Source organism: Balearica regulorum, chromosome 2, assembly GCF_011004875.1.
Source record: "Balearica regulorum gibbericeps isolate bBalReg1 chromosome 2, bBalReg1.pri, whole genome shotgun sequence".
Taxonomy (NCBI): Eukaryota; Metazoa; Chordata; class Aves; order Gruiformes; family Gruidae; genus Balearica; species Balearica regulorum.
This window is the reverse complement of record NC_046185.1, coordinates 129,127,693-129,153,272: the sequence shown is the minus strand read 5'-3', so window position 1 is coordinate 129,153,272 and position 25,580 is coordinate 129,127,693. Positions and strand designations below refer to the sequence as shown.

The following is a 25,580-nucleotide window of genomic DNA, read 5'->3' as shown; positions in this document are numbered from 1 at the left end:
CTGCTCCACTGTTAAATTCCATGGGCTGCAGGGGGACAGCCTGCCTCACCATTGTCTTCTCCGTGGGCTGCAGGGGAATCCCTGCTCTGGTGCCTGGAGCACCTCCTCCCCCTCCTTCTGCACTGACCTTGGTGTCTGCAGAGTTGTTCCTCTTGCATCTTCTCACTCCTCTCTCTGGCTGCAGTTGCTTTGTGTGCATCAGTTTTTTCCCCCGTATTAACTGTTATCCCAGAGGCGCTACCACCATCACTGATGGGCTCAACCTTGTCCAGCGGTGTGTCCATCTCAGAGCCGACTGCCATTGGCTCTGTCGGACTTGGGGTGAGCTTCTAGCAGCTTCTCTCAGAAGCCACCCCCGTAGCCCCCCACTTACCAAAACCTTGCCACACAAACCCAATACACCAACAAAGGGCCATAAAGGTGATGAATGGACTGGAACATCCTCTCCTTTGAGGAAAGGCTGAGAGAGCTGGGACTGTTTGGCTTGGGGAAGAGAAGGCTTGGCGGGGGATCTCATCAATGTGTATAAATGTCTGAAGGGAGGTTGCAAAGAGGGTGGAGCCAGGCTCTTTTCAGTGGTGCCCAGTGACAGGAGAAGAGGCACTAAATCAAACACAGGAGGCTCTGTCTGAACATCAGGAAATGCTTTTTGACTGTGAGGGTGACCGAGTATGGCAACAGGTTGCCCAGAGAGGTTGTGGAGTCTCCACCCTTGGAGATACTCAAAAGCTATCTGGACGTGGTCCTGGGCAGCCTTCTCTAGGTGGTCCTGCTTGAGCAGGGGGAGTTGGACTAGATGACCTCCCAAGGTCCTTTCCAACCTCAATGACTCAGTGTTTCTGTGCTAAATTTATTTTCTTGCATAGTTGGAGAAATAATTTCTAATTTAGACAGTATGGTTGCTAAAAAACTTACTGCTTTGAAGCAAATTTAGTTTGATGTGAGGAGTCCCCTGTATACAGAAGTAGCAGTTAGCAGCTTTGTTTTCTTACCTTGGCACTTTGGACTATACTTGAATAGTAGGAAGATCAGTTGTTCTTCATTATAGAGCAGCTTTGGACTGTCTGGGCAAAACCACACCTGATTTTTATCTATAATGAAGTTATTATTGATTGTTGTCTTGAGCCAGAAAGCTCAGTTCTAAAAATTTCTTTTGATTGGAGGTGTCAACTTTACTAAAATACTCATTTACATAGAATCATTGAGCTTGGAAAGCACCTCTGGAGATCATCTAGTCCAACCGCCTTGCTCAAAGCAAGGTCAGGTAGAGCAGATTGCCCAGAACTGTGTCCAGTTGTGTAGTGAATATCACCAGGGATGGAGACTCCACAACCTCTCTGGGCAACCTCTTCTGGTGTTTGACCACCCAGGATCCCCACTGAGCCTTCTCTGCTCCAGGCTGAACACTCCCAGCTCTCTCATCCTCTCCTCATATAAAAGGTGCTCCAGTCCATTCATGAATCATCTCTGTAGCCCTTGCTGGACTCTCATCAGTATGTCTCTGTCTCCCTGATTTCCCCATTGTAAATCCATACTGACTTTTCCCAGTCATCTTGTTGTCCTTCATGTGTTAGGAGATGGTTTCCGAGAGGATTTACTCCACCACCTTCCCAGGGTTTGAAGTGAGGCTGATGGGCCTGTAGTTCCTTGGTCCTCCTTCTTACTCTTCTTGTAGATAGGAGTGAAATTTGCTTTCTGCCAGTCATCAGAAACATTCTCTGATTGTCATGACCTTTCAAAGATAACCGAGAGTTGCCTTGCGATGACATCAATCCACGCACTCAGGACTCATAGCTACATCCCACATATATGTCTCTGCGTTTGATGAAAGTGTTGTTAAACAAGACTCAGTGTATCTATTGCCAATCAATACCTGATTTACGTAACACAAATTACTCAACTCATGGACTGACTGTGATCTTTCTGTGTTAATTTCTAAAATTTCTCTGGGATTTGAAAAAAAAAATTTGAAAGAAAAATAATAAAAATCTGTTCTGCTGGGGCCTTTGGAGGTTTTTTTTCCTGTCTCATCATTTGGCAGTAGTAGTCATCAGAAAGTTGTAATCTCTGAAAACTGTTCAGCTGTCTTTTTTCAGTTCTTTTCCCATGCAATTTAGCAAGGTATTCTTCACATATTTTAAAGCTCTGCTAAGAGGTCTTATGGAAGACTGGAACTTGAACTTGGGACAGAGAAAAGTATATTGTCTTTTCTGTTGAAATGCTACTTTGTAATCTCTTCAACGTATTTCTTTGCTGCGTATCACTCATTTGAACTTGAAGACCCTTTACTCTTGAAAACCGAGTAGCACTGATTTAGTGGTGCTAGTGGTCTCAAGGGTGGCAGGTGGCAGGTTTTTATCACTGCTTATTGAGTTTTGAACTGAGCTCAGTAAGGTGAACATGAGTTGCCTGCTTATTAGAAGTCCACTTCTGTTTATGGTGGTGCTGGTTAAAAGTTTTACATTTCAGAATGCTTTCATTGTGATGTCCACACCTTTAGAACAATTCATTTGAGTTCTGAGGGTTAATGTGAGTTTACAATCTAATTTTTCAGTCATTTCCTTCCTTATCGCTATAACATCATTGTTCTCCAGTGGAACATCAAAGACAGTATATATAGTTCAAAACAACTCTTTGTGCAACTTCAGAGCAAGCTGACCATGGCAGTTATCACTGAAAGGACTAAGAACAATTCTTTTGCTTGTTCTGGTGCCACAACAAAAATGCCTTCTGGTGCATTGACATTGAATACTGGACTGCTTAGATACAGTTTATACATATATTTAATTAGAACTGACCATATTTTGTTTGAGTTCCCGGTACATATTAACGGTTCTTGAGAATAGAAGTGTTTATACGCTGTCCCTATCAGAGTTCCTTTTCTTACTCTTGTTGCTTGGGGCAATAGTAGCAACTTCTGACCCTCTATGGGTCACACACATCTTTTGAAATGGCGCAGATACTATTAGCAGTTAATGCATTGTAGTTTGGGATGCCCTAGGTTTAGTTTCCTTTTTCATGAAGTGCTATTTGCTATTGGTGCTATTTGTACTATTCTGAACTTAATAAAATGGCTGTAAAATGCAAATTACATTTTTATTACTACTATTAAGAGCACCAGTTTGGCCACTGAATACTAAACTGTTTTCAGAAATGGTGTAATTTGTGGTTTCAGAAGTATATCTAATATACTGAGATTTGAGATGAAGGGGGAATGTAAGCAGCATTTTGTGGAGACCACCATTTTAATAAAGATTTGGTTTATACCTACTGTAAGTATGGTTTCAATTTTACTGTTGGAATGTAGGTCTAACAGTATTGGCAACACATATTCACAGATTTTGGAATGTAAATGTGTAGTGTGCTTTACTTGCTAAAAATAAAGTTCATCCTTGGTGTTGCAACTCTGTCAGTGAAGGTATTTTCTCTCACTGAGTTTCATCATCCAGACACAGTTTATCATTGGCAGGTTTTCCATTTTAAAGTGCAGCTGATGTCTCTCTTGGTGTGCTAGTAACCAGTTCCACATGCAGGGGAATTCATAAATCCTGGGGTTTTTTTAAGATTTCTTTCTCAAGGTCTGTATTCTTTGTTAAATGTCATGTTTAAAATATTTAGGGTTGAGTTCAATTTACATCTTTTCCCTAAGTCGAAGGCATAAACAGGATGTTCTGTCTTCTACCAGAAGACCTGTCTTTATGAGTCTAGTCTAGTGGAGGGTGTCCCTGGCCACAGCAGGGGGGTTGGAACTAGATGATCTTTGAGGTCCCTTCCAACTCTAACCATTCTATGATTCTGTGAGCCTAGTAGAAATAGATCTTTACTTGTTCAAATTCAGCTGAAATGAATGGTCTCAAATACATGCATGTCTACATACGTGTGAGCACTTAATACATGCATAGACATACACAGTGTTAGTTCATAGCACTTATCTCCTTCATAAAACAACAAAACAGAATTAACAAAGCTCTGAAACATTAAAAAAAATCCTACAGGGTAGTCTAGAGCTGTATATTCTTTTTTTAGTATCTGTAACTGTCTCTCTCAATCATATATTCAGTTCTGCTGAGAAAGAGGATAGATATATTTTTTTAAGTATATGACTTTTTCATTTGGTTTGTGAAGACACAGTCACATAAGTGGTGAATGGTGCCAATATTGGCAATTCAGTTCCATCAGTTCGAAGCAAGAATTGTTTTGATTTCTAACCATTGTCATCATGCGTTTTAAGGCAGAGTCAATATACAATAATATGGGTCTCTAATCCTTACTGAAAACTCTGGACTAATCATTCAGTGTTTATTTCTAAAACCCCTGAAGAAGTATTTAAATATTTTTTACATCTTTCTTGACATTAATCCTTTCATTAGAATTACAGTTTTTCTGATAACTAGGTAAAATGGTTGCAAGATTTAACAGAGTTTGACGAATAGATCAAACTGTCAGCCTGGCCTCTGCAGAAGTGCGATGACTTCGAGGCTCATAAAGTGTACTGTTCTGCATTTCCCATTTTCCACTGACAAAAAAAAAAAAAAGTCCAGTATGTAGTGAGTATCAGCACAGTTCTCTGGTCATACTAAGATTGGGATGGGGGGGGGGGTGGGAATTGGAGGGAGGGTTGAAGCAATTCCAGCAAGTGTTACACATTCTGTATTTAAAATATGTATTGGATATTTTGAATCTTCACCTTCAGAAAAAAACATAGATTAGAGATGGGAATTAATACTGTAAAAGACTTGCTAGAAAGTATAGCTACTAAACTTTGTATAATGTCTGTTCTTTTCTTAGAATAGGCATGGGTAATTTTCAGTACATTTTTAATGATAAGCTGGTAACTGGTTGTTCCCTATTAAGTTTGTTTGCATTTCTCTTTCCAGTTTTGTCACTGATAATATTCTCAAAGTTGGGTGCGGTTAGCAAATACCTCCTTATTGATTGGCTTGTTCAGTATAGACTAATCTAATGTATACTAGACTCTAGTTGGTCTTTCTCCTCAATTTCCACAGCTACTTTGCGTTGAGAATTTAGTTTCTCATTCATACAGACATACTATTTTTCACACTGAAGCTCCTGCTTACTTATAATTTTCTACTTCACTTTTATACCAAGCACACACATACATACAAGTATCATTTGAATCAGGCTAATTTTCTGTTTAAATATAACCATTTATACTCAGTTTTTCCATGCGCCGTGTCTACCAGAAGTCTTTCTGTTAGTATCTACATGAATGTTTTCATGATGTTATAATTTTGGCTTGAACACCAGAAAGAATTTATGTGTTCCAACACTCCATAAGAGTCATTTAACAAATAGCTGAATACATTCTAAAAGGTGATGGCATGGCAAAGAGCAATATAAGAATAAAATTGTAATGAACTAATACTATTACTTTATTAATCAAACACAACTAAAAGGTGACACTTACTCATGCACACAGCATACTGCTCAGTTCTTTCCTTAGTGAACTGAGTTTACAAAAACAACCTATAATTTCCTTTGACATCAACAAAATTGGAGTGTTGCATAATACTGATTGAACGATAGTGATAATTAACGCCTGAATTATTGCTAGCTCAGCCAATTTTGCTTAGTGGTGCTGTTAATGTTAAATACAGCTTTGTATGTATTTTGGAGACCAAAGATGAAGAAAGTAATTGTTACTGGCCGTGGTAATATAAACATTGATATTAGAATAGTTTCTGTGACATGAAATGCATTGACATTTTTCTTCAAATGTTGCAAAGAGGGCATTGCTTTTGATCTGAGAGTATTTACGCAAAGCAGCTTTCCATACCAAAACTGTGAAATAGGAAATCTGCACATTATTATAAATTCTTCTTCAATGTTAGCCTCGCTGTGATGAAAGAGCGCTAATACAGGGATTAGTTTCATTTTCTTTCATCTGCAGAACTAGTACAACTCTCTCGCTTTGCCAATACAGAAAGTAAACGAAGGAGCAGTGATGTAAGCATTTTTATTTGTCTTTGAATTCTCTTGTTTCTGAAAATCAATGTAGTGTCTCAGAGTGAGTTTTCTCATCTGCTGAGACTTGTTCTCCACTGTTTCTAAAGCCTATATAATGTATCGTGTGAAGGTAATAGAGCAGGTAGAGATGTTCCGTGTCTGGAATAGAATCTGACTGAGATGACTTAGAAGTTACGTTATTAGACACATGGGGTCAGGAAAACAGAATAGACTAACACAGGACAGTTGCAGTATTTCTTACAGTTCCTCCAGAACAAATACCTTGCATAGGCAGCACAATTGGTCTTTCTCTTTTCTGACCTCCAGTCAAAAGGGTTCTCAGCTGAAAGGAATCTGATTAACAGAGAATCCCACTGTAGTCCTTATTATTGTGTGTTAGCATCCTGACAAAGCAAGAGCCATACATGCTCAGCATTTCATTTTTCAAGGTGATTTTCAATACAGCAAAAGCTCAGTGGAAGATGCTTTACAGTATCCTTGCAGCTAATTAGCAAAATAACATCAGTTATTGGAAGTATATTTGCAACTGAAGTCACTGTGGTTTTGTTCCCTTCATTTAAGTGCATTACAGAATCAAATGTGTTACGTGATATACATACTGAAACAGATAAAATCCTTGCCTTTCAAGCAAATTTATAGTGGATTCATTTCAATTTCTGAGTACTGTTTTGATGACTGAATTGTAATGAAGCATAGTGAAATGCAGCTTTCTCCTTCAAAAATCAGGAATAGTCAGTTTGCAGTGCTCCTGTCTGGGTGAAATATAGTATTCTCTTATTTAAGTATGCTTCTCTTTAAAATAGTTGTCTTCCATTTATTATACCTAATTAGTAATAGGCATAATTCTATTTATAGGCAGTTTATGCTTGAGTGAACATTGATATTTATATTCAAAGAACAATCCAATTAAAAATGGGTAAGCTAAAGTATTTCAATTGCGGCTTAGCAACCTGATCAAGTTATTATTTTTCCTCATTTATTATAATTCACATTTCTTTTTTTTAAAACTTTTTAAAAATATAAGTCAGGACAAATAGATACTTTGAAATTAAATACAGGTTAATCAGGTTGTGAAGATTAAATTAAATTATCCAGTATGATGACCTCCACATACTCAAAAGTTGCTTGTTCACATGTTGTTTATACGTAGCATAAACTAAAAATTTGGGGGTTGCATAATTTTCTTTATAATTTTAAATTGTAATAACAGAAACAGAACTAGAATTATTTTTAAATGCTTTGTCATTTACTTAAACCAGATTTTTGTGTAGCTGAAAATAAGAAGTCTGTAGAGTAGTTTACATCTGTGCAGGTGTTCTTCCTGCTCACTTGCACACTTGCCATGATCAAAAATCTGAGGCTTGCTTGCCTGCTTCTCCAAATTGATTTATGCCTCACTTTTAGAGCAGTGTTGGGAAAAAACAGCCTCAGTGTCACTAAACTGGAGAAGGCTTCTTCTAATATGCCTGAGGAAGGACTGCCGTAGTCATGCCTGTTAAAGTAGTATTTCTCTGAGGAAGAGTGCTAGAGAGGTTTGAGGTTTTTTCCCTGTAACACAGAACGTTCCTGCTCATTACAGCAATTGTGGTCTCCTAGGGAGAAGTTCCATATGAACACCCACAGAAGTGACATGTCAAACTTTAGTCTTTGTTTTAGTGACGAGAAATCTGTCTGCTTGAATGGATACCAGAGATGTCAGTGAGTAAAGCAAAGTTCCATCTTAATTGTTGTGCTTTCAGCTGAGCTTCCATGAAAGGCTTTTTGTTTAGAAAGATCAGGTAAAGGAATAATTTATTTTCCCTTATCCTCCACTACCAGCCTGGAGTGATTTGTTTTCCTCCATAGAGTGTTGTCTCATACATATGAACAGATCAAGCCACAAAAAGGGAAAATGTAGAGGAACAAACCTGGAAAAGCAATGGGATGATCTCTAGGAAAAAGGAAGCACTGGGTGGTGAGGGGTCATCATCCTGAATGTCGGAGTGAGCGAGGAAGAGGAAATCTGCATCCAGGTTATCTCACTCAAGCCAGCAAAGGTGAATTACCTGGTGAATAGTTGTATAATTTCCACTTGCTTTGATAGGCAGTGAATTACGGAGTAGACATTTTACTTCAATGTTCACAGATCTCAGCCCAAAACCATCATATTTTTTATGTCTTTATGCCACATTTAGAGTACTTTTCTGCCTGGTCATGACAAGGAAAATGAATGTATTCATTATGTTAATGACAAATACTAGATTATTAATTTGAGTTCAAATTTAAGCATCTTTTACAGATTAAAAATTTTCAGTAAAAATTGAATTTTACTGACATTTCTGTATATTTTTATTTATTTTTTCTACAGATGATCCAGACCATCAGGACTCTAGTTGAAAATACAGATAGCTTATATGAGAAGATAGTACAATGTCAGAAAGCAGGTAAGTACAAGCCATTTTTAAAAAATTTATAAAGAACTTACTGCATTTTTCTTTATTTCCCAAAACTTTTAATCATCAAGTTTGTTTATTCAGCTGTAGAGAAAGATAACACAAAATCCCACGATAAAAAACAAACAGAAAGGATTATTGTAATTTAGGTATATACAATAACAGTGAAAGGAAATTTCGTTTTGTAGAAGTCAAAAGATCCATAGAATTACAGCTTGACTTTGGAAATCATGAGCATTTTCTATATGGACAGTAGCGTGTCAATACAGTCATTTCCGCAAATGCAAAAGAAAGTGAAAGGAAAGAAAGTGAATGATCTTCCTTCACAATGAAATCTTTTAACCATTTACTCCGATCTCCTCTTTTACTATGTGAGAACTTTGCCTCTTTTGTCACGGTAGGCTTAATGTCTTCAAGAGCCTTGGTGAAGTACCTTGCCTTCTGATAATTACATGACAGTCGTTCAGATATTTTGTCCCTGCGTTTCTCTAGATCCATTGGGTGGATACCCTCTGGTTCTGCTGATTTATTACTGTTTCATCTATTCAAAGTAAAAGTGGTTTTGCAGGCAATTACATATATCTTGTGACAGGCTTTTCAAACCACATGGATGCAGAAAGTCTTTTTTTTTAAACTTTGTTATGACCTATGGGTCCCACAGATTCTCTGGAATTTTTCCTGTTACTGTTATGTATTTGAAACAGATTGGGTAGTTAGTTCTCAATTCCTTCACAAATTGCCTCTTTTTCACCTGAAGTATTGTAATGGTTTTCTCATTTGAACATGACTTTGAGTTTTGAAGGTTTCCTTCTTATTTTGAATAGCACCTCTGACCTTGCTGTTTAATCGTGCTTGTTTTCTTTTGGTCTTTCTTAAGTATTTTTTAAACAATGTTATAAATTTACTCAGAGTAGTGATGCATCACATTTTGCATTAGAAACAGGAAGTCTGCCCGAGAGTCAGTCAAAGTGTTGACAACCATGTCTCGCATGACTCAATCAGGACAAAAGCATTTATATACAAATACATTTTTATCTATCTGATATTCAGCATCCTGCAGCTCCCATCATTTCTTCCATGATTTTCTTCCATTCTTTGATTCACTTCTCTGCTCTCCTATACATTTCGGTCTCCTTTCTTCATTCTGTTTTCCTGAAAAGAAAAAGAAAATGCTTTTCCACCCTCACCCTTCCTTTACAAACTCCTTTCTGTTAGCAGTGTCTTCCAACCCAGATCAGCAGCAGGAAGGCTTACCCACTCTGAATTTCTAGATCTCCTCTTTATTCACAGCACACATTCCTCAAACTCTGTGAACTTTAGTCAAACCATAAAACTGTCAAAATACTTGAAAGTTTTAATTTGTCCTATTTACTTCAAGCTGTCAAACATAAATATTCATAAATACCATGAGTGACAAAATATTGTTTCACATATCTTGTTGGTAGATGCAGAGATTTATCTAAAATACCAAACTCAAAATATATCATGCTGCCATAAGGACATTGTCTTATAGAATTGTACGCGTCTTGTATCATCTCCCATTTTTGTGGTGATAGTATGCCATATTTTTTTAGCTTCATCAGTGTCTCAGTTTAGGTCCTTGGTTAGAGGTAAGGCAAAAGCTAATTGCCTATTTTACCTCATATTGTAGAACTGTTACCCTTCAGAAAAGATTGTTTTCTGCTAGCTCATATGGATTCCAGTAAACTTCCATATGTCTGATTTTCTTGAGTCTTACAACCGTATTTGACTTGAAGTACAGCTGGGCCCAAGAATCCTTTGTTTAAGAATGCTAAAGACTTAAAGCCCATGCTAAATAGTGGAGATTTTGATCTCATTTAAATGAGAAACCTCCAGCATGGTGACATAAGCCTAAGTATGGATTATGTAATAGATCCTGCTATTTAGGGCAGCTTTAGCCCTGCAGGGTCAAGATACTTTTTAAGATGAATGAGCTGAATTGAATTACCTTTTAATATCTATGATTTTCGAAGATTTTCTTATGACTAATTGATCTCATGATCTCAGTAGATGCTACTCTAATTCCGAGTAAAAGATTATACGTTTTTCTGTATAGTTTCTTGATAAGGAAAAAGCAAAATTACACCCTTGTCTGGACTTTTTTGTTCTGTGGCTCAAAGAGTGAAAAGGCTGCTAAAATAAGAATAAATACTTCAGCTGCCACTAAGCAGTAAATTTTTGTTGTCATGAACAGGCTTATAAGAGAATTCTGTTAAATAGACAAAGTAGACTTGCTCTATTAAACCGTTTTCTAACTTAAGTTTAATAAGACTTTTGGCCTCCTTTAAAATTCAGAACTGATTTTAAAATAAATGCGCCATTATTTCTCACTTAGGTTGATAGCCTATTGACTAAGCAGATACTATTCTTGCGATGGCTCTTTTCAGAATTCAGGTTCTTTGCTATTAATATTCTCCCAGAACATTTAACTGTAAAGTTCTTTCCTAATTTTGGTTCTTTAAAATTAAACCATATCAAAAAACTTGTGTTTTCTTCATATCAGCATATTAATTTCAGCTCAACACATTCTGTTCTTAATTAAATAGTTATTGAAAGCCTTTTAGTTAGATTAACTAATGAAAAGATATGGGGACATAGTAGTGCTTTGGTTCCTATTATACTTCTCATTCTTTATCAGAATTAAGAATAAAACCTGCATAACTTCAAAATGATTGGAGTGCCATTTATTTTGTTGCTATAAAGCCAGCTAAAGATCCCGCAAGAAAATAGAATCTAGGTGCTAAAGGGAATTTTAAAGATAATTCAGGCCATCCCCTTAATCTGTTAAAGATGTAAAATGCCCCTATATCTTCTCTAGAGCAAAGAATTTGAATATCCAGGTCACTTTACCCCATCCTTAGCCTCCTTTGTACCCGACTCACATCCTTCTTCTGCTCCTCTTTTGAATCTTCCATTGCATTATTTTGCCTTATAATATAAATACTGCCTGAGCTCACGACTAGTTAAAAGAGAACCACAGCTTAGGAATTCATTTTGGTGTTCAGCAATGGGAGATCAAAAGGACACGTGATATTCCAAGTATTCATTAAGTGACTGGGGGGCAAATAACAAGCGAACATGGTTTGCTGCTGACAAAGAGTTATTGAACATAATGAAACGTAGATATGACTGTGTAAAAGTGCAGGAGGATCTTGTGACACTTAGAATTACAAAACAATATGTGAAATTTAACATTAGTAAGGGTCAAGTAATGTGTGTAGGGGAAAAGTGGCCTTGACAATACCTCCGAGAAATGGTCTCTAAGATTTTTTTGTTTAATTCAGGAAATGAAGTTATTGTATACAGTTCTAACAGTGTCAGTTTACTGCTAATATCAGGCATAAATATGTGTTCCAGCACTGTGCGCTGATAAGTCAGATTGCTTTTTTTCTGTGTTGTTTTAGAGGTATAACTTCCCCTAGCCATCTAGTTATAGTTTTGCTTTATATTCGTCATTTTGCTGGCTGTGGTTTTGATGATGTCTGTCTGTATATTCATTTCTATACTTTTTCCTCATTGTACGTCAGCACTGAGCTGCTTTCACTTTTCTTGTGTTTGCTGATTTGGTAGCAGGAGTTTCCACTGCCTGATAGATTGTCAGCCATCGTCATGCTTTCTACCATGTTGTCCCAGAGGCTCACTGTAAACATCCACCAGGCTACTTCCTTTGAATTGGTTTTTAAAATTATCCCACAAATACCACTAGATTGACACATGTCCTCCTACCACCTTGACCAAAATAGTTTTCATTGCTTCCTTGTACTCCCCACTCTTTCTTTATCCATCTGTTCTCTTTTTTCCCTCATACTTCTAAGTTGTTGGAGCAGGGACGTCTTATTTATTCCATCTGTACAGTGACTAAAACAGCAGGGACTTAGTTTATTAAATAATGCAAGTAGTAAAAGACATTACATGAGTACATTTTCTAACATGTACTCCAAAGCAGTCCTTCAGCAGCGTCAGAAACAGAATACAGTTGCAAGAAAGGGGATATCAAGCCATTCTGGATGCTGTCACAGATAAAGACAGTGTAGAATAGGCTTTGGGAAAAAGTTGCATCTGAGCTGCGCACAGAAAAAGATTAGGATGATGGCCATACAAGCACTGCAAATTCTTCTTGTAGTTGAAAAGTAAAGTAATAAAATCAATTTTGTTCAAATAGCTATAACTCTTAGTTCCCCACCTTTACTGCTCAAGCTTCTCAGCAAAATGACATGTTTACTGGACAGTTTCTTTTACTATTTGTTCCTGTTATTTGCATTGTAAATTGATTTTTGACTTAGGATCCACCAAAACAAAGCATGTAAGATGTGGAAAAAGTAATATTCTATGTTATATGTTATGTACAGATTAGATAATCCATTAATAGAGGAAAATAGATTGATGTGATTAAATATTGAGGAGCACTTTTGACTGGGTATATAGGCATGCAGTTGAGTTTTTATTTAAACAGTGAAAGGGAATGACTAGATCAGTTATTCCAAACATTTTTGTAGTTATCCCTGACTCGGAAGAGAATTTGCAGTGTTCATGGTCCTGTGGAGTTTACAGAAGTCTTGCAGAACTTTTTAATGCATTTCTTCTGAAATACTGCCTCTCATCAGCAAGTCTTGACTTTTGATTAGAAGTCACTGCATTTAAACCATGGCTTCATATTTAGGGAGTGAGGAAGTGGTTCTTTGTCCGTTACTGTTGGACTTCATAACTGAGCCATATTTAATGTTTGACTGCATCAGTAGGACATGCTAATCTTCAAGTTAAATCTCGGAATTGGATCCTTTACTATATTTTCCATGAGGTTCCCTGTTGAAAGGAAACAATCTACAATACTTACCACCATCACATAAACTCCAACATCACCTGCTATAACTAAAACAGCACTTTGAGGCCCCTCTCAGGCAGTCTCGATTCTTCTGAAATACCTGCTTTGTCCTGTTTTCTTTTCCAATTTTTCTAAGCCCATTTCTGGGCTTTCTGTTCCCATTTTTTCTAAGCCAGCTATCAAATTGTTTTAACTCCTTTCTCCACACTTGTCACAACATCATTGTGAAAGTTTATTAGCAATAGGCTGTCGCTGATAGTTAAGGAAAGGTGTCAATAAAGGGCATATTCCAGGCAATCCTTTTCTTATATGTCTCAACTTTTTGTATTTAGTCCATCATTTTTACCTGTTTTTTTTCTTTCCTTTTCTATTCTGTCAGATCCATTTTTTCTACATTTTTTCTTCCTATTTGTCCTTCTCCTCAAGCATTTCCACTGAGCATCTCCAGGTGCAGCTCCACAGCAGCTCAAGTTATGCTGGTGTTGCACATACTCCCTGGCTCTGTAATCCTGTTCCTCTCCTGTGCCTTGAGTTCTTGAAGCCACATTCTACCATGACAGGGCGAAAAGTGAAGAATTGTACTTAGATCAACCTAAGCAGCATTGGGGAATTGCTCCTTGGACATAGCTCACTGCAATACCTTGGATGGAGCTGGGGTTTTTTTGAATCTCATGTATCACGCACAAGGGTGGATGATTCCTAGAATACATCTCCCATACTTTTAGATGTTCTGAATGATCTCACTTGCTGCTTCTAGGGCAAACACTTAAACTAACACGGACTTTTGTATTGTTCTCCTGAGTTTGCCCCTTCACATGAAGGATTTTTTCCCCTACTGTTGATGCAATTCTAGCCCAGTAAAAGATCAGATCATATTAATGATGACTGTCTAGAGCTGCATGTTCAATTTTCAGCAACCTCAGTGAGCAAAAATGATTGGAAAATTTGGTTATGTACTAGAAGTCAGAATAACTTTGTAAGAGACTAAAATAGAATTTTTGATTTTAAATAGCCTTTCCCAATACAGAAATATTTACTGAATTAATCTGTTCTATTAGGTTGTAGTTCATATTTTTAGCAGTTGTCTTCTACCTGTGAAAGTGATTAAAGAGACAAGATTAATTATTTCTTTTAAGATATAGAGAAGTATACTAGAGTGCACAAATACAGCAGACATTTTATGTACTAAGATCTGCTCAAAGGCTATGTGGTTATCCTAACTACGGTCTAATCCAAAATGGTAGGAAACAATGAGGAGTTCATTTATTCCCCATGGACTTTCTGTATCTACATGTGACAACATAACTAGTACAACAGCTGCTGACTGAGACTAACCAACAGTTCCAACCTATCCATAGATGGGGGTTAAGAAAAAGCAGAGGTAGTAAAGTGTTAGAAACAGTATGGTCAAAAGACAAATTTTGGAACAGGCTTTATTAGCTGAAGTGCTGAAAAGTTGAACAGATTTTCAGATATACATTCCCTTTCTTTGTATTTTAAACAGTCATAACAAATCCCAAGTTAAAGTCAGGTTGGGGAAATGCCTCTGGTTTTAAATTAATTGTGCTAATCAGAGAATTTGAAAGAAAAAGATGCTGGTGCAGAAGGTGATAGTAAAGAACGGAGAAGTTACATTCCTGTGGAAGTGAAAGAGATAGTAATTACTATTGCCAGTGAAACAATGTGAGCTCAGCAGGATCTGAAGACTGGGAGAAATTGTAATGTGCCATAAATCAATGTCTTTATTAAGTCTGCTTTCTAGCATTCAATAAAATCAGAATTTTTTTTTTTCCTAGACTTTTATTGGTCTCTCTTGAGGAGCAAGGCTGATAAATAAAAGGCAGAAACAGCAGTCTGGGGGAAAAAAATCCTCTCCATCATAGCTCTATGTTTCTGCCCTTTACTGACAGCTTTAGTTCATTCTCATATGTGGTAGTGGCTTAACTTCACTCACATTCAGAAAAGTAGTTTGTCTTCACAGAGGACTTTCCTTGTGGGTTAAAGTTTTCCGTACCTTGGGAGTGGAATACTGTGAATGTTCTTTTCAGAGCAAATGTTTTAACATGTGAAGGTCTGGTGTTCTGTGCATTTTGTAGGACTGCTGTTTTGGAGATACAGAAAAAGTGTTGGTGTGTAGGTTTTATGTTTTGTAGCTTGATACGCTTTTTGTTGACTTTGGTGTCTGGAAGGTTAATGTTACATAGGAGCGTTCTTGAAAGTGTTTGAGGAAGGTGGAGGTGGTTACTCAACTCTTGGAAGTAACCGAGTTTTAATTTAATCAAGGCCAGATGTCACAGGTGTCCTCTTTGTAACTTCATAACGGTGTGAGCTTGGTGCTGCAACTCCTTGGAATCTCTTCTGACAGTGGTTCGTAAAGAAGTTGGTGACCATCTTATGTCATAGTGGTTCCCCAGCATTGAAGAAAGTGTCTTATGTTGAAAACTGAATTATTGTGATTCTGTATGGAACTGGTTGAGTCCGGATTGGAAGACTTAAATACTAATTTTGTCCTTGCAGAGAGGATGGCTTTCGGCAGTCTGTGGTGCCATTATCATTTGGGATGTTGGGATAAGAAGGTTATCTCAGGCACAGAATTTGTCTTTGCTACTTTCACAAGATAGAGAGGCAGCAGGCACCAAAATGTATTTTTAACCATCTAAGTAGAGGCAGTACATGGCTGGCTGTGTCTGGGGAAAATTTCCACTTACTATAGAGATACTGCACATTGCCAAAGAAGTTGAAATAATTAAAAAATACTGAACAACTAATTTAGTTAATGCATTATTTCATCAAATATTAATCTAAATATTTTGAATGCAAGTAATTGAGACCTGGAGCTTCTTGAAGCTGAAGCACGCTCAGAATCTGCAAAGAAATTCTGATTCTCTAGATATGATGTAAAATGTTTTGGGTGACTTCAGTAAGAAGTAGGTGCTTGGAAGTACTTGAAGATCTAGTCCTTGTTCCTGTTAAGACTCAGTTTTTGCAGTTAGTAGTGATATTTGGATAATACAGAGGTGTTCTAAGTACTAATTTATTTAGGTTAATTTTAAATCTTTGTGTGAAAAGTGCTCTGTAAACAAAATATGTGAGAATTCATAGGTATAGAGATTTCTGTTGCTTTTTGACATGATTGATTTATTGTTGATGTGATCTGGTAGCCAGACTTCTTTCCCAATCACTTTTCTGATAAACTTCATTTTAAGAGAAAATTTTTTGTGAGGTTAAAATACCGGAGTGTTTAAAGAATGTAATCTGAAAGAAAAATTTTAGGAAACATAGTTAATTCTGTAAAAAATGAAACCCCTGGCTTTCAAAGATGTGGCCAAGTGTAGCAGTTGTATGTACAGACTAAATATTTATGTGTGGAAATTAGCACTTACAACTTAAATTCTTTCCTAGAATTCTTTCCTATATTTCCATTTAACCTACGCAGTGTAGGAAGAAATATTTTAAAGTATAAAGTGCTTTCTTGGATTATTTTCTTGTAAGGAACAAATTTTGTGTATGCAAATTATTCACAGAAACTTTGTAAGCATTCGAGATGAGTGTACATAAAAATTGAGCTGCAATATGTGGTAACCTAATCAAGAGCTGTATGGTATTTTCCTTGCATTTTAAAAATATTTGATGTTTTCACTATTTTATTACTCTCTTTAAAAGTATTTCATTAGCCTTTGAATCAAAGTGCTCTACCAAGAATGAAATAAAATATGTTTGGCTTGACAGAAGTTAAGTGTTTACCTGCAGTTTTATCAGTGTGGTTTTTATATAGGTGTGGACAAATATTGGTTGCTACCCATTTCATGTTAGGCCTACTCAGTATATACACTTATTGCCAAAATTATACCATTCTGAAATTTCCTTGATAACGTTCTTTGTTAAGAGAAAAAACCTATACCAGGAGGAGCCCACCTGCTGTGTAATCATGTCTCAACTAGTTTGTAAATCATACTCTTGGCAAGAAAGCTCTCATCAAAGAAAACAAACGAGTATGTCAAGTAGAAGTTTGGCTTTAGAAATACAGTCTAGCAAGTGTTGTGCTTGCTGTTTTGCTAAGATTTCCTTGAAAAATGAGTATCTCAACTCAGTTAAAGAAAAGGTGTGAATTTTTTTCCTATAAACTGAGGTTGTATGCCAGGGCTTTGTGATAGTAACTCTTACAAAAGCAAACAAATTACAGAGTTCCAAACAGTCTGAACACACACACACATTCCAATTCTCTATGTTTCAGTCTCTTTGTCACGTCTTGATTTTAATAAAAGCATAGTTATCATCATCAGAGTTTTCCAACAAAGATACATGTATTGTACAGTAAAAAAGCAAAAATATAAACACATGCAGCTCTGTGACTTAAGCTACTTGTGTAATATATGCAATTATTAGTTTAAAAATAGCGGAATCACTTATGCTGCCTTCTATGTCACATTTTAATCAATATCTTAAGTATACTACCTTGGAACTATAGTGAAAGCCCAGTAGTGGGAGGAATTGCGAACTGAATTTCACCAAGTGTCATTTCTAGTTAGTAATTAAGGATACTGAATTTCGTATGAGGTTATTTAATTTTTGTTTTAAAGAAATTAAGAAACTGTTTTTTCCAAGCTAAATACAGTTGGAGATGAGTACCTTTTAATAGTATTTGCAATGTTGTTTCTGAAATATATCCTGAAATAAAACTCTTTCCTGAAGATACGATGTTGGCACTACAAAGCCAACATATCCAATATGCAGGGCAGCAACAGAAATACGTCTTCCTTGTTCCAGCATTTCAAGCATCAGTAAAGCAATAACATGCATATTATAAGCTCACATGCTTGTTAAGTTATGAAAGGTTTTGTACCTTCTGAACACATTTGTGACAATTAAAATATTGATTAAAAATCCAGGACTATAAAATAAAGCTAAGATTCTAATCTGGAAGTTATTTTGAGAAGTGATGGCTCAGAATTCTTATCAGCCCATCAAGACTGTTGTATTGCCTTGTATGTTTTATTTAAGAAAGAGATTTTTGTTACTGAAGTCAGTCATAGCAGTAAGACACCTCAGTTTCTATACGGTCATATCAGTTCTTGTTTAGTTTATAGACATAAACATTCCATCAGAATATGCTGGGCATAAATTAATGCAGGTTTGAGGTCTGCCATGTAATAGTGTTTAGAGCATTCATCATGCAGCTGGTTGAGGACGCACAGGACTGGAAGGTCCTGAAGTCTACTCTGAGGTAAAATTTTTGGAAGTTGATCATGTTGAGCTCTATTTTAAAATTAGTATGAGTTTTTGATTTGAGGAATTTTCTCCTTTTCAAGGCTGCTTACAGAACCACATCTACAATGGTTATAAATTTTACATACATTCCGGTTTTACTGACGGACGTTCATCCTAAAATTACCCTTTAGCTGAAATGGTTCTTTGATGTCCAAGGTCTTACCTGGCTGATGTGTATCTAGAGAGCAATTACTCTTCTTTTGGTTTTCTTTTTGCTAGATTAACCAAGCAAATTTTTATTAGTCTCCTCACATGATATAAGGTTTCTATTACATTGATCAGCTTTATAGCACTTCTCTTTTTGTCATGCTATTTGAAGTTACTGAAAATGGGAGAAAAGAATTATGCATAAAATCTCAGAAGAGCATCTTGAATGGTAAGGTATTCCCGGGAGGGATGAAGAAGTGTTAAAGCCATGTAATTCCAGGCATGCTGGGGCGGGGGGGAGAGTCTGAGAGAGGGAAAAGCTGAGACAATAATGAAATTCAAACTAAACTAAGCAGCATTCACTAGGGAACCAGAAAGTGATTCAGCACTGAAGGGGAAAAAAATTATTTGGAAATACTAGAGGATTGCTTATGAGAATGCTTTAAAAAAATAACCGTAGTGCAGTGGAGAAGGATATGCTATGATATCTTTGCTTATGATTGGGAAAATTTGTTGGCAGTATTTTGTTCAGTTTAAAAACCTGCTGTTGAGTCGTGCTATGGCTATTTTGTTACAGGTACTGCAGTGTATTTACATGACTTACAAAAATAGTTGGGGTCAATATTTCACTGAAAAGCTGGCCTTTAACATGGAAGACTTGAATCAGATTATGAAAGATGGAAGTGTTTTTGTTTTGCAAGCACTTAGGAAATTGTATGGCTTCTGTCAACTAGTCCTTACTTATGGTAGAGTAGAGGTGACCAGACTTAATGCAGCTTATACAAACTAAGCGCCCTAATATTCCACAAGCAGAAACTCAGAAGGGAATCAAGTAATGTTTGAAACCTCATCACAGTGTCATAAGCAGTAGAGTTACCACAGTTTAACAAGTTCAAGAAGGGTAAAAAGTAGGACCAAGCCAGCCAGCCTCACCTCAAACCCTGGGAAGGTGGTGGAGTAAATTCTTTTGGAAACCATTTCCAAACACATCATAGACAAGAAGGTGATTAGGAAAAGTCAGCATGGATTTACAAAGGGGAAATCAGGCTTAACCAACCTGACAGTTTCTGTGGGTCACAGGAAGCAGATGTGAGCCCATATACTTGTAGCTTTTTCTCTGTAATGAACGTCTGCACATCGCAGGCAGGAGGTGCCCATTTTAATGTAGTGCTTGGAAAGGTCCCCACTCTTTAAGTTCAACATGACCCAGCAATGTGCGCTTGCAGCCCAGAAAGACAACTGTATCCTGGGCTGCATCAAAAGAGGTGTGACCAGCAGGTCAAAGGAGATGATTCTGCCCCTCTGCTCCACTCTCATGAGACCCCCACCTGGAGTACTGCATCCAGCTCGGGGGTCCCCAGTACAAGACGTGGACCTGTTGGAGTGAGTCCAGAGGAGGGCCAAGAAGATGATCAAAGGGCTGGAGCACCTCTCCTATGAAGACAGGCTGAGAGAGTTGGGGTTTAGCCTGGAGAAGAGAAGGCTCCATGGAGCCTTATGGCAGCCTTCTAGTACCTAAAGGGGGCCTACAAGAAATCTGGAGAGGGACTGTTTACAAGGGCAGGTAGTGACAGAACAAAGGGTAATGGCTTTAAGTTGAAGGAGGGTAGATTTAGATTAGATATTAGGAAGAAATTCTTTACTGTGAGGGTGGTGAGGCACTGGAACAGGTTGCCTGAAGAAGTTGTGGATGCCCCATCCCTGGAAGTGCTCAAGGCCAGGTTGGATGGGGCTTTGAGCAACCTAGTCTAGTGGAGGGTGTCCCTGCCCATGGCAGGGGGTTGGAACTAGATGATCTTTATGGTCCTTTCCAACTCAAACCATTCTATGATTGGCTTGGTGGAGGAGGGGAGAGCAATGGATGTTTTTTATGACTGTACCAAGGATTTCAACACTGTCTCTTCTAACATCCTCATAGACTAACTAAGGAAGTAAGTAGAAGCCAGATAAATGGGCAGAGATGTGGACTGAAAACTAGCTAACCATACAGGCTCAAAGCGTTATGATCAGCAGCATGAAGTCCATCTGAAGGACAGTCACCCAGGGATTGATACTGGAGCTACTACTGTTTAAGCATCTTCATTTGTCACCTGGATGATGGGGTAAAGTGCATTCTCAGCAAGCTGACGGAAGATAGAAAACTTGAAGGAGGCTGGATGCAGCAGACAGTTGTGCTGCTACTCTAAGGGCCTTTGACAAGCTGGAGAAGTGGGCTGACAGGAACTCCATGAAAAGGGTTCAGCAAAGAGGAGTGCCGAGTCCTGTACCTGGAGAGGAATGACCGCATGCAGGCACTGGTACAGGCTGGAGGCTGACTGGCTGGAAAGCAGCTTCAGAGAAAAAGGCCTGGTGAACATCAAGTTGAACATAGCTAAGGGAGTGCATCTCCAGAAGACTGAGGGAGTTGGTCCTTCCCCTCTAGTTAGCATTGGTGAGGTCACATCTACAGTGCTGCATACAAGTGTGAACTCCCCAGTACAAGAGAGACATAGACATACTGATGAGAGTCCAGCAAGGGCTACAGAGATGATTTATGAATGGACTGGAGCACCTTTTATATGAGGAGAGGATGAGAGAGCTGGGAGTGTTCAGCCTGGAGCAGAGAAGGCTCAGTGGGGATCCTGGGTGGTCAAACACCAGAAGAGGTTGCCCAGAGAGGTTGTGGAGTCTCCACCCCTGGTGATATTCACTACACAACTGGACACAGTTCTGGGCAATCTGCTCTACCTGACCTTGCTTTGAGCAAGGCGGTTGGACTAGACGATCTCCAGAGGTGCTTTCCAAGCTCAATGATTCTATGTAAATGAGTATTTTAGTAAAGTTGACACCTCCAATCAAAAGAAATTTTTAGAACTGAGCTTTCTGGCTCAAGACAACAATCAATAATAACTTCATTGTAGATAGCGTTTTGCAGTGGGCACAAATTAAACCCCAGGAACTTCCATCTGAACGCAAGAAGAACACAAATCCTGTATAGTATTTGTGATCACTCAGAAACTTGTGGATGATACCCTTTTAAATGCCTGCCAGTATAAATGGAAAACATGAGTAACTTGCGCTTTTTGGATAAGCAGTTGGTATATGCAGAGATAAATTAAGAGTGATAAACAGGTTAGTATTATGTGTGTTATCGTCCAAGAGGCAGTTCAAAATAACTAATGGACTAATAATTCTGAAAGTAATTAAGCCTCGTAAAAGTAATTTGCTTACTATATCTTAAGGACAGCAAAAGCTGAAATTTTACTTTCAAGGAGATAGAAAATTGTGTGTATTTATAAAAAAAAGACATCATTCAGTTTTCTTTGCAAGAATATCTTAAAGGCACTTTTACATGATTTTATATAGACTTATTTTTCATTTTATTAATTTAGCTGTAGATGAAAAGCTCTTCCCTCTTTTTTCCTTTTTCTGTTATCTTCTAAGAAGTCTGTTTCATTTTGGAATGTAACGCTTTTGTTATTATTTTGCCACGATTAATGCATGAAATATAGTTCCAAGGCAAAATGCAAGAAAACCAAGCAGGGACATAGAAGGGGGTTACCAAGAGAGAGGTAGTTAAATGCTGTGCTGCATTCATACTCTAAAATTAAGTTGTCCGTATATTATGTAGCAAATATCATTTGTTCCATTCAGCAGATGGAAAAACTGAGACTAAGAGGTGAAGTAATCCATTTCAACGTGAAATCCATTTCAGTGAAACAGAAATAAAGTTCAGATCTACTTGTCCCTGGTTGTGTGTTTAGGCGTAGGGTAGGATAGCTTCAGTTTAGCATGATAATGGGGAGTTGCCCTATCCAGTCCATAAGAGATGATGAGGAGAGGGGTGTGATGAGTGCTGTTTAACCAGGAGGCACTTGTTTGCTGAGGGTTTAAATGTGTTTGCCCTGAATGATTTTACTTTGTTTCATTTTCTGAAAAAGAGCACTGACATGTTGCTGATAGCTGCCAGGAATATTTAGTGGGAGTGGAGTGGCTTTAGCAGAACAGAAATCTAACATGGCATGAGTGTAAGGAAGGGAGAGTCACCAGAGAAGGTAGTCAGTGAACCAGAAAAGAGCTCTTCTGGCTGGCAGAGTATGTGGTCACCACTGTCTCCGCGTTTGAGATACTAGTGACTTTGTATACGTAAGAGTAATCTGAAATCTGCAAAGTACCAATTTCACATTGGTCATGCAGGCCCTCAGCATTGTTCTTAATCTGAGTGGCTTCAGTTCAAGGTTATTATCAATCATTAGTGCACGTGGATTTGACAGGCAGTATTTATGAAGATGGAAATGAGGTACAGAACTCCAAAAGTTTAGCAGTATAGTCTCAGAATTCATGGTACAGATCAGAAAATCTGTATTTTCACAGTGGCTCTAGAAATGTAATGTTGTCAATATGGATCTGTGCATAATCTTTCCATGATCATACTGGGAGTTTATTTTTTTGGATGATGTGAACAGGAAATGGATACTTGGAAACAGCGATGGATGAATGAACTTTAATTTCTCACCTGGTTAGAAAACTGTTTGGGGAAATATATTATGAATAGTTTACTTGAGGCTGTACTCTAGAGGCAGAGGCAGAGCTATAGAGAAGTGTTTGAAATAAAAATGATACAGTAGTTTAATTCAGCGAAAATATTTGCTATTTATTTTCCTTGTAATAAAATTTAAAATAGTAAGAAAAGCTAAAAAGAACAATCTTGTCTTTCAAATAAATTTATTAATAATTTAAAAAATGTGTATATGTATATGTATGGGAGTAAGGTAAGGGAATGCACAATGGAAACATTCAGTCATATCTCTTTCTTGTAATGAGATGTGAGTGTGGGGTAGAAAGTTTACAAAGAATAGATACTATAATGTCCTTAAAAGTCAGTCTACTCTAGGATTGACAGCCAATGCAAGTTTGTATGCTTATTCCATGATAATTAATTACATGTAAATTTTGAAGCACATATACTCACTGGGCAAATAGAAGATCTCAATCAACAGTTAAAATTATAATTTGTAATTAAGCTATAACTTGTTTTTACATTCATAGGTGTAAGTCAAAACCACTTGCCAACTTCTGCCCTCAAAATACCCTTTATGTTATTACTGATGGAGATCCAGAGAGCACAATCTAATGTATGACTTCTATAGGAGAGTTCCTGTAATCCATGTTGGGTTGATGTATGTACCCGTGGAGGGATGTTTTACTTCCCCTGTATGAAGGAAGCTGTTTCAAATTTATTTTCTTTGACTTGTGACAGCAGCATGGGAAGCAAATTATTTTTCTTATATCTGTGCAGTGCGCTGAGTTAAAACTAAAGCTCTGGTCACTCTACTCAACATTTAAATCAAGCTAATCTGAATTTTGCCAAAAATTTTCGGATTGAAGTTTGTCAAATAGGTTTTGTGGGCACAGTAGTTTAGAGGGGTGTGGTAAAATGTCCTTGGCGGTTCGCTTGGCACTCCTCCTTCACTGTTACTCCTTTTCTTCTCTGGGGGTAAGGTGAGAAGGTTATTTTCTGGGCTGGTCCCACCATATAAGCTGTTAGCTGGACAACTGTGATGTAAATTTAGTGCATAAAAGAGCAAGGCACAAAATAAATTTGTTGGGATAGAGTATTTCATGAAATTACTGTTTCCATTCTACAGCAACTCACAAAAAAGTTTTTATATATGGTGCAACAAATTCAGTTGTGCTTAAAGAATATTTTTGTATAGTAAATATTTGCTTGGCTCCATGTTTGTATGGCAGTGACCCAACAGGTACTTCAGTGTGGATTTTGGCTTAGAGAGATTTGTGTATGTTGGCATGTTGTTTAATGTTGCACATTAGTACATCAGATACATTTGTGCTTGAAGAATAAAGTTTCTGAAGCTTTTTCACTGTCTTTTTGCCTTCCTAGTTTCAAATCACTATCTCTGTGATCACAAAAATGCATTAAAATAGATACTATATTCCTCCCTCTTTTATTCTCCACAGCAATGGAGTTTCATGAAAACCTGCACAATATAGGAGCAAGAGAAGGCTTAAAAGAGAGAAAACTGCAAAAATCAGTAGAAAGTTTTACATGGAACATTACAATTTTAAAGGTAATGTGTCTTCCTTTGGTTGGTTTACTGTATTTTTCCATTCACAACTGCCATTCTAATACTGTTCCTGGTCATTATTCTGTGTCACAGTTCAACTGGATTTATTCACTTCTATAACCATATTCAGTTTAGTTTATATAACTTGAAAACACAGCAGACCGTCAGTGTGATTTTTTTTCTTTTCTGTTACTGTGGGGGGTTTCATTTCGTTTGTCTGACGTTTTCTTACAACCTTTTAACATTAACAGGACCCACTATAATCTTGAATACATGGGTGAAACAATGAGTTTTGATTTCTGTGAAGCAACTCTGGGAGGAAGCTATGCTGCTGTTTAAACCCTGCTTTGTGATCTGAGAGGGAGTAAGAGTATCAAGGTTAATGCAGTTAATGAAAAACAAAAGGGATATTTCAGTCAGTGATGAATGGGGACTAATGACACATACGAATTATATTAATAATCCAGACTTCAGTAGGTTGAGTGTATATGAGCTAGAGATTCTCTTTGTGTTTTGTCAAACGCATTTGCTTAGGTTTTGACACAACAGTAAGTGATATAAAAAGGCTTTCAGCCAGAGACCCTCAGGAAACTGGAATGTGGAACAGTTCAGGTTTATTATTGCTGGTCGTTCATCCCAGCAGAGTGTATCAAAATTTATAGAGATAGCAAAACTGCCTCCCTTAATTTATTCCCTTGACACTATGCTTCTAGCCCAAATTATTCAAGTTTTGTGTTTACATCCACTAATGAGTTCTTCTCTCCCACTCAATCAAATATTTCATCACTACATTAAACTATAAAGTCTGTTTTAATTACAAAGAAAATTATTTTCTCC

At 37.4% G+C, this 25,580-nt stretch overlaps 1 protein-coding gene across 2 annotated transcripts in view; it reads left to right on the top strand.

Annotated features, from left to right (window-relative positions):
- The window catches only part of PLCL2 (phospholipase C like 2), a 111,990-nt gene that overhangs the window by 74,439 nt on the left and 11,971 nt on the right, over positions 1 to 25,580 (top strand). Inside the window, exons 5-6 of one of the 2 annotated variants that reach the window (XM_075745861.1) lie at positions 8,336 to 8,411; positions 24,637 to 24,746. In XM_075745861.1, the coding sequence (XP_075601976.1) occupies positions 8,336 to 8,411; positions 24,637 to 24,746 (186 nt within the window). The remainder of the gene's footprint in view (positions 1 to 8,335; positions 8,412 to 24,636; positions 24,747 to 25,580) is intronic. The other variant, XM_075745862.1, reaches the window with a different exon arrangement.